The sequence below is a fragment of the Montipora foliosa genome, chromosome 3, assembly GCF_036669935.1.
Source record: "Montipora foliosa isolate CH-2021 chromosome 3, ASM3666993v2, whole genome shotgun sequence".
NCBI classification, from domain to species: Eukaryota; Metazoa; Cnidaria; class Anthozoa; order Scleractinia; family Acroporidae; genus Montipora; species Montipora foliosa.
This window is the reverse complement of record NC_090871.1, coordinates 63,959,714-63,969,713: the sequence shown is the minus strand read 5'-3', so window position 1 is coordinate 63,969,713 and position 10,000 is coordinate 63,959,714. Positions and strand designations below refer to the sequence as shown.

The 10,000-nt window shown below is 37.8% G+C and overlaps 2 protein-coding genes across 2 annotated transcripts in view; both read right to left on the bottom strand.

Annotated features, from left to right (window-relative positions):
- Nucleotides 1-552: 552 nt before the first annotated feature.
- The window catches only part of LOC137997939 (D-inositol 3-phosphate glycosyltransferase-like), a 15,435-nt gene continuing 5,987 nt past the window's right edge, over nt 553-10,000 (bottom strand). The window contains exons 3-6 of the mRNA XM_068844270.1: nt 8,944-9,093; nt 7,386-7,505; nt 6,070-6,356; nt 553-3,308 (exon numbers count right to left, since the gene is read on the bottom strand). Coding sequence (XP_068700371.1) covers nt 6,079-6,356; nt 7,386-7,505; nt 8,944-9,093 — 548 coding nt within the window. The 3' untranslated portion in view covers nt 553-3,308; nt 6,070-6,078. The remainder of the gene's footprint in view (nt 3,309-6,069; nt 6,357-7,385; nt 7,506-8,943; nt 9,094-10,000) is intronic.
- LOC137996216 (uncharacterized) lies at nt 3,780-4,433 on the bottom strand. Its single transcript, XM_068841635.1, has one exon. The coding sequence runs from the start codon at nt 4,431-4,433 to the stop codon at nt 3,780-3,782; it is 654 nt and encodes a 217-aa protein (XP_068697736.1).

Sequence of the window (10,000 nt, the reverse complement as noted above, 5' to 3'; positions counted from 1 at the left end):
ATGGCCTAACCTATTAAACCCTTACGAATTCCCAGTGATAACCGTTTCCCAATCTAGAATTGCGAGATAAATCTCCTCGCAATCTCTAGTATTCCTGGAGAAAGCAGTTTCCCCCACAAGATTATTAATTCCTAGACAAAGAATAACGCAGATTCCGAAACAATGCTGCAGTTCACCCCTTCAAGAAATCCAAGAAAAAAAGCTTGCCCCATGAAGATTTTCATGAAAAAACCAGGTCGCTCCATCAACAATTCCACTATTACCTATCGGGGAGGTCGTCGACTCTCGTCTCACGGTCATCGGTGAAATACATCTTGTTCACCAACTTTGGACAGTCCGAAACCGAATACCGCTGTGCGCGAGATCTCCAGTACGTTCTTGAGACCAAGGGTACAGTTTTTCCCGGTGCGGACTTACCAAGGCTGGTGATTAACTGTTTATTTTCTCCTAAAAAGTGTTTGCTTACTGGAAACCGTACCTAAAGGCTGGCCTGTTAGGCTTACTCTAACATTGCAGAAACGATCAAAAAGAAATATCAGGCAATAATCTATTCTCAAGATTTAATTGCTTTATAAAGTAACACTGGTTTTTTATAGTAATCACTAACCAACACCTGTCAATTACATAGAAAGGATTTTGCCCTGGTTGGCAGGCAAAGAAAAATAGATACGCAATGCGTACATGTGTGTAGCCCTTTCGACACCCTACTACCAAAGGAGTGTTTCAGGTCTCGGTAAAGGAAAATGAGGTGTTCGCGGGAAAACAATTGTCGCGCTGCTATTTTTTGTATAGGAACAAACTATTTATTATTTTAAAGCTAATAGATTCAATTATTTGAATAAAGTTTTAGTTTTGTGGTACCTAGTGTTGCCTTTTAGTTTTGAGATCCCAAACTCAGAACGACCCAGTCTGCTGCTGCAGAACCTCCTGCCCCTTCGTTTTATTGCGAAAATAACCCTACTTTGTTGCATCTTAGTCACAGATGAATGCACTCCAATATTTTGTGAGGAATTTTTGATATGTTACGAATTGAAGGAAATATCACGTACCAAAGTCGAAACTCTCATCTCATACTTAATTTGGGCAGAAAAAGTGCCATAAAATCCGTCTCCGAAGACAAACGACAAATTCCTCACACAGTATTTGGGGTAGTACAATCATCTATTACAACTGAAAGTTTGAAAGCGATACCTTAAATATTGTGATCAAGAGCCGAAACAACGTAGATTTGATTGTAGTTGTGTACTACATTTCGGTTGGCCAAACCAGCCTTCCTCAGGAAGATGAGAATGAGAGAATAAACTTTATGTACAAATACAGAGTAAATGGATGTTGACGTAATACTGGAATAAATGTGATAAAAGTAGTTACAACAAATTTGAATTCAAATACTAAGAGTAACGGAAAAACAACGGAAGTGACTGGAAAAAATCAACTCAAAACTCTGATATCTTAAAACCCGTCGGGACAGGAGGTCCGAAAAGTTGTAATTTTGGCGAAATTATGCTGAGCCAATCAGCGTTCGGGCACGTGCTAAGGTAGCAGATCGTGTGTGATTGACATAATACGCCCACCATTTTTTGCGCGCAGATTATGGCGGGAATAAAGAAGAGCGATTTTAGGCCCGTTTTAAACGTCGCATTTTACATGTGCCGAATCTAATGCACATGAGAAAATCTATTGTTTTCCTACATTTGCACTAGATTCGGCACATGTGAAATGCGACGTTTAAAACGGGCCTTAGCTGTTATAAAATTAATTTTTTCAGAATTTTGAGCCTTTCTAATGGGACATTTAAAAAAAAAGAACAATAATAAAAGGGACGAGCAGCATAAAACAATTATTTACCTTACCTATATTCGAAGGAAATTTTCAAGCAAAGATAAGCCAAAGCTTCGGATTCGAGAAGTTAAAACTTCAAACGCACACTTATAGTAGAAAGTTATATGCACATACCCGCGTGAATTCCTCGTTAGTTACAGACACTAGGTGCATATCCAGTCCTCTTTAGTAATAGCCAAGTGAAATCAATTCTCTTCTAATGCTACGCAACGAAAGAAAATTTTAAACTGAGCTTTTATACATTAACTAACAGCCGTTTGATTTGTCCACGATTAAAATTAAAAATATCTGATTTAGAGTGGTTCAATCCACTTTCGGTACCAAGACATTTACCAGATATAAAATACGTAAAAGTACAGTAAATAAATTCACAATAAATTCACCTATGACTACTGGAAAAGTTCAAATGTAGCGTTGAGAAAAATGGTTAAAAATACATACGTTAAAACATACTATTTTATACACAGGTTGACCATGATTGGCGTCAAGAAACCTTCATTCAGATGAAGTCTTTTCCATTTGAAAAACGTACCACGGGATAAAATGATAAAAAGCACCTTTCGTTGCCGAATCGTCACCATTTGGAAAAGCAATTATCTATTAACTAATTAGCAACAACCTATTGTTACTTCTTTGCAAACTACACCTAAGAACATTGATTGTGTACTCTAAAGTCAACGACGAAACATCATAAGGTAAAATTTCACTCATAATAACATGGGTGACAAATTACTCCTTAATTTTGGCACGAAATTTCAGCGTTAATTTATAATTTCACATGCTAAATTACAATGCTGTCATGGTAAATTTTTCCTACAGTGCCAAAATGGCGTCTTATGAACGAAATGGGAATGAGGCCACTTCGGAAAATACCATAATACTCTTTGTTTGTCCCCCAAATTTTGCATAAGCATTGTTTCCAGTTTCTCTTGGGACTTACAATGGTCCCAAGAGAAAACAAAAACAACACTTGTGCAAAATTTGGGGGGACAAACAAAGAGTATTATGGAATTTCCCAAAGTGGCCTAATAGACGAGTTGCTGTTTGTCTCGGTTTCGAAGAGAGTCTTGGTGCACACCTATTCAAAGGGAAATGAGTTCGATTTGCATAAGAATACGCAACTCATTTCCATTTGCATGGTTGTGCACCAGCACTCGCTCTGAAACTGAGGCAAGCAGCAACTCGGAAATGGGCTATTTGTCACCCATTATATTTAATAGCTAATCAGAAGGCTCGGGAAATTATTTGATTTTGGACAAAACGCGCGTGAAGCCAATCCCTAATTTCACTCGTCACAGTTTGATTACTCATACAAGTAATGAAATTCGCCTACGTTCTTCTCTAACAGAGTTCCTCTACAAAAATAAAGGTATACTACTGAATCCACCGCTTGAACCACCGAAGGGTGTTCTTTCCAAGTCTTCCTTGCTATTTGAGAATTTCTGCATACAAAGGCTACAGCTGATCTAGAAGAGACACATAAGATGCAATTGAATTGAATGTCCAAAGTAACCCCTATGACGCGGCCAATCGGTTTGATATGATATATATAATATATACACTTACATAGCGCCAAATTCCCAGGGTTCGATGGCGCTTAAAAACGTATAAAAATAGAATTTAGATTTGTATTGGATAATAATTAAATAAAAGAGTGATTAAATAGATAAGTCTTAAGTTTTCTTTTAAAGTCTTCCAGAGTCTCCTGATTTTTGAAATCGTCTGGCAAGCTATTCCATAGGGAAGGACCACGAACAGAAAACGCCCTATCTCCATATTCTTTTGCCCGGGAGCGAGGAATAATCAGAAGGTTTTTAGAGCCCGATCTTAGTGCTCTAGTAGGCTTGTACCTTACGAAAAGATCACATAAATATGTCGGAGCGTTGTTATGGAGACACTTGCAGACCATTAGAAGAATTTTAGAAATGATTCTTTTTTCAACTGGTAGCCAATGTAGCTGATGTAGAACAGGTGAAATATGCTCGTACTTCTTCGAACCAGATACTATTAAAGCGTGCAGCAGCATTTTGTACACTCCGGAGACGTTTGACTAAGTTCTTCGGGAGGCCAGTGAGCAAAGAGTTGCAGTAGTCCAATTTGCTGGTTATAAAGGCATGAACTAAGGTCAACAGAGAATCATTATCAAGATAACAACGAATACCCCATATACACCTGAGATGCCAGAAAGATGTTTTAGTTATACAACTGATGTGTTTGTCGAACAAAAGAGTTTGATCATAGATAACACCTATGTTACGACAGGAATTCGCCGGTGATATAGACTCATCTCCAACGTCGATGCTTGTGATGCTAGGACGAACTGCATGCTTAGAATGGAAAATTGACAATTCCAATTTATCGTCGTTGAACTTGAAGTAATTAGGAGACATCCATTTACGATTGTCTGCTACAAAAGATTCGATAGCTGCCTTAATAGCAGACAAGTGATCACCAGGATTGAAGTTCAGATAGATTTGTGTGTCATCTGCATATGGATGGCATTGCAGGCCATGTTGCCGGATGACGTCTGTTATTGGAGCAATGTATAACGAGAACAGTATTGGCCCCAACACCCCATGGATTCCATCCATTGAAGTGCCACACCAGTAATTCCATATCGTGACTTGATACTCTTATTAAACTTTTTTTTTCTTGGAATTTTGTTGCTCATAAAGCTACAAATTGTATCATGTTTGTTGGACAAGATTTGTTCACGTTTCTTAAGAAGAAAGTGCGGATTTTTATCGGACATTTTCTCATCATTCAATATCCTAAGCGCTTCGCTGCTGGCTTTAATATTGTTCAACAACGATGTTGGAAGGGCTATTGAAATCGCTTCAATACGGCGAGTTTATAGAAACAAAAATGAGTAGAACATGTAGCTCAGGTATGGAAACTGGCTTACACATCAAGGACTGCTTTTACTATCTCTTCTTTTTCTGCAGATGCTGTGATTGGACAAAACAATAAGTTTCGCTCTATCGCCCTATGTAAAGGAATCCAGGTGGCCCTCAGCTCGGATTCCAGATTCCAGCCCATGGGATTCCGGATCCTAAATAGTGGATCCCAGATCCCAGTTCCCGAGGCGTGAATTCCGGATTCCAAACTCACGGCTTTCACCGAAATTCATCCTGAATTCCATCGAAATGCGTGGATTGTGGATTCAATTCAATGGATTCCGGATTCCACGCTCTGGATTCCGGATTCCAAAGCTTCACATTTGCTCGATCCCGGATTGCGGATTCCTTCACATCGGGCGAGCTCTAGCTTCATCACCACCACCACCACCATCATCATCATCACCATTTTATGACATCACAGGTGTACATCAAAGAAAAGACTGAAGAGGAGGATTAGAACGTGACGCTTTCTGTTACTGGGGAGGAAGTATGGAAAAAATGCCTTTTTTCTGTAGTCAGGATTATAACAACCAAAGAAACCAGCCCTCTTTTCCAGGACCAGGTAATTAAAAACAGACTGTGTTTACAGTTACGTGTCTATATTTATGAGTTTATTGGTACTTCGTTTAAATTCCGCTATTATGTACGTCCGCTATTATTAGTTAAGTCCGCGTTGATGACAAACAACTGAAAAAGAAGTCAATGAATGTAAGTCTAAGATATGCAATAAGGTGACAAAAATGGATGAAAGGAGTCGCTTATGACGGGATTCTGTTGCAGTTATCAGCACATGTTAATTAATGTGAGAATACAAGTTTTGTGCTTTTAGTCAGATGGATCGTTTGATTCCAGGATAAGTTGTGTGGAAAGGGACGATTTGTGGAGAATTGGGCGATGATTTGGTTGGAAATCCATTGCGGACTAAACGTCATGTTTGCAACAAGGGAACATTTCATCAAGTCTAGTAATTCTACTGAAGGGCCACTGAAACGTAAGGACCGAGAAAATTGTAACTGAGAGAATATATACTAAATGAAATAAACAGTGCGGGTTATAGATGAAAGGGAGTAAGTACTTTGTAATGCTGGTGCAATACTCAGAGGTCATGGGTTTGAATACTGTTGAAGCTATCTGAATTTTTTAGGTGTATATAAGTGATATCTTTTGGGACTCATTACTGGTGCTCTAATCTGATTATTCTTGCATGGCATATGAAGAATGCTCAAGATCGTAACCAATAAAGCATTTGACAGTTCCATTTACTAGACTGGGTTGCAAAGCTGTGAATATTGCATCTTGAACAACAGTTTACTAAAGAAACACTTACTTGGCTTTGTCAGCAACAGCAAAACGTTTCTGCCAAATCCTGTCTGCCAACCAGATGGTGGCACAAAGCATCAAACAGAACCTTATAAGTTGCAGACTGAGAACCTTTGCGCTGCTTCCATTCCAAAAGCATTTTGTAAGGCTTCTCAGAGTATTCTTCATTCTGTTTGTGAAACCTTGTGATGTCTGTTTCTGTGAACTTCAGCCTTCGCGCTAAGGGTTTCCACTTCTCACCGATAGCCTGAGACAGTTCCTCCAGGACATCATTTGGAGGATTTCCTTCCTTAACTAAAGTAAGGATATAAAAGTCAAAATTCATTACATTTCATTCAACGTCTTACTTGTGAATGGTCTTTCACGTTTAAAAAAATGTTTTTACGAAAATTTCACCGTCACACTTCTAGTATGGCAGGTTTTTAGGGTCAAATTAATGAACTGTAAAAAACGTTTTTGTTTGAATTTCGAAACGAGTCTTTTCCTTTACAACCTACTTTGTAATTGTTGCTTTTGCTGCACGCTTAAATTAATTGCAAGTTTTTCCTTCCTTTATCACTTGCAAGAAAATGCCTTTTCGTACTTTTTTTTTTTTGGCAAAAATCGAGTTGCAAATAAAGTTCACTAGTAAAATCGGTGTTTATACATGTTTTATTAGCAAATCAGCCCCTGTAGATGCTTCCCTCAAAAAAAATTAGTAGATAATATAGGTATTTGAGACCTCAGAATACTCGAAGTCTAAAGTCTGAGCATGCGCACTACGAAAATTGCTCATTCCGACAGAACATGCGCTCGCAGAACAACCAACTAGACTTTTTGGAAACGTTTGGACAGTCAAGCAAAATGGGTTTTGAAGGGCTAAACTGTGGAGGAATAAAGCTTACGTTCCCAGGATCCTTTTAAAAACAAATGATCACTTGGATGATTGTTATAGCAAAAGATAGCAGATAAAAGCCATGATCGTAGAGTAAAGGCAACGTCTGTCGTGATTTCAATTGCAGTTGATAAAAACTGGAATAAATAAGCACGAGCAAATTATTGCAATAGCTCGTTCTAGGGCGAGTGTAATCCGTAGTCTTTGAAAAAAAAAAACATTGTTGATTCCAAAGTGAACGTGAAAAATCATGTGATCACATGACACTATAAAAGAAAAATATCGGGCAGCCAGTACTCTGTATAATATTATTTTCTTCTATTTCCAATGTAATGGTTGTTTTAGTGTAAGTACAAATGAAGGTTGTTGTTGTTGTTGCTATCTGTGACTTTCTTTGCCACTGACCAATTAGAATGCTTAGTTTGTTACTTTTTTTTGCAGTGAATTACCTTTCTTCTGCACTGTGTTAGAAGAGACATGCTCAACTTGATCATCATCTAGATCTTCACCTGATGAAGAATCCAATTCTATGTCTTCTCGGTCGTTCTCACCAGGTTCAACAGGATAAACTGCATTTAAAGAGATGGAGAGATTACATGTAGAGATATTCAGGGAAAAAAACATACAGTGCACCTAACTGAAGTACAGCCTAAGATTTATCTTTGGATTACCACTAGTCTGATCAGCTCTACCACTTTGCTGTAAAAGACTCCATGGGTACTGGGCAATTTAAACTAGGTCGACATAACAAAACTCTTGTCCTGTGATTCTTCCCAAACTGATATTGCAATAATTATTGTTGCTAGGTAGGACTGATTTTACAGTCTTTGAAATTCCATATATTTGAGCTGAGATTGCAGTACACTGCTCTGCCAATTAAGCTAACAGAACAGCTGTGAGCTGGTCAATAATATCAATGTTGCTCGTTCGAGTTGTATTCCGTGAGAGGTGACTGCAATGATTTTAGAGTACCCTGTGTATGAAATTTCATGGTCCGAATCCCATCAAAGTTTGGATTTTTCAGGCGCAGTTTGATTTTGGAAAAGGTGGCTGTCAGGCACTGAAACCATCAACTGCAATTCAGAATTTTGTTTTCGGCAATCTTGTCGCTTATTTTACTTGGTGTACGTTAAGCTATATCACTTGCTGTTGGAATAGAGCAAATTCCAAATTACTTTCTTTGTAAGAGGATCAGCTCTCCAAGGTTTTGTTTTATGGTAATTTAATAGGGTTTTGACAAAAACTCAAAATCGTGGTACTTTGGGAAGAATGATCCTTTTGACTTTTCAGGTGCGGTCAAGTCAGCCAAATCTGAACATAGCCTAACATAGCTTTATCTTTTATACCTCCTGCTATATTAACCATCAGTAATCAGAGGTCTAACTCAAGCAAAAATCCTTGACAAATTGATTAGGACACTTCAATCTTTTTTAGGCATTTAGGTGACAAAATATATTTCATGGCAAAACTGGCCTTTCCATACTCCCCCTACCTCTCCCCCTCAGTCAGTTGAATGAACGTGCTGAGCGCCATCAAGTACTCCTTCTTATGACATGACCTTGTTTGGGGCCAACATTGACTGGGGAGGGGGAGTGGAAGAGGAATGAGATGGTAAAGAGAGAGAATGGCCCATCTTGTAGTGACCCAATGCAGTTTGGCAAGAATTGTAGTTTCGTGCTTTCTGAAACCTCATCAAAGTGCCCATCACTCTAGTGACTCAAAATATGTTGGAGATGGCAAGAACTATTGATCAGTGTTCCAAGCTTTACACTAAAAAATCTCAGTACAACTTAGCATTACTTTAAATTAATTTGCTCTTTCCTCCCATCACTAAAATGCTTGTATGTGTCTTGCAGGAGGCTTAATTGCAGATGACAAACTTTGCGGGAAATACATGGTGTAACTGACCATATGACGTACGCTGGTAGAAAGAATAATGACAAAGGGGACAGTTTTTCTACAACAGCTGCGTGGCTCACACTGGCACTGCTAAAATATTTCTCCTACCTCCAAATGCACACAAAGAATGTTCCTCTCTACATGCAGGTGTTCCAGAAACTTTCTTATCCTTTTCTTTGGTCTTGCTTTTCTTGTATTTACGCACTGGAGGTAACTGTTGTGGCTTTGATCTCTGTCTTATCTCATTTTCATTGATTCCTGTAAAGACCAAATACATTTATAGAGTTCCAATTGAAAAAGAAGCCTTTCTGCTGATTTGAAGCCATTCACCATTTTGCAGCAGGGCATATCATTTTCATACAAAAGTGATGTTCACTTTCAATGAGGTTCTGCCGATGTTCTTTTATCTCTGAAAATGAGTTATTGTTAAGCATATATGTTAAAAACGTCTACTGCTTTTAATCCATGCAACATATTCTGTTTTTTACCTATTTATGGTACCTATTTACTGTATGGTGGCATTCACTGTTAATGAATATAGTCAGTTTAGGAAATTTTTAAGATATTCACTTTGTGAATAAGGAAAGCCACAGTTTCCATTGCCTTCAAAGTGTGCAAAGTACCAATTTTATATCAGACAACAATTATTGGTAATTAATTTAGCATAATTTATTTAATTAATTTGTAGCCAAGAAGAAGCAATGAAAGGTTATTTTGCCTTTCATCATAACTTAAGTGAATTTAATGTAATACCTGGTAGCTTATAAGAAAATTCTGATATGCTGAGTCTTGTCACTTACTGAATATTATCCTTCCACTAATTAAAAATAGTAAATTAAATTTATAGTATCAAAGTGAAGGTTTTCATGCTCTTTTTCAACTCTTATTTTTTTGGTGACAATTTAACTTGCAATGTACTAGAAATCATTTCAAATGACAGACTTATTTGATACTTGTCTCTACATTAGGATGTGGAATCAGTTGTTGACAGTGATAACTCAGTCAAGTTGTGATCTCAATTACAATCAAACTTCAACTTACAGGTAAGACTCATTTAATTTTTAAATTTGACATGATTTTTTTCCCCGGCAGCACTTCATCAATAAGTAGGATGGGGTACATCAATCAAAAATGATCTCAAACACTTGACGGATACTAACAGGGA

Bases quoted from the DNA above. Each gene is read 5' to 3' on its own strand.
- LOC137996216 (XM_068841635.1), bottom strand. From the start codon at position 4,433: ATGGATGGAATCCATGGGGTGTTGGGGCCAATACTGTTCTCGTTATAC.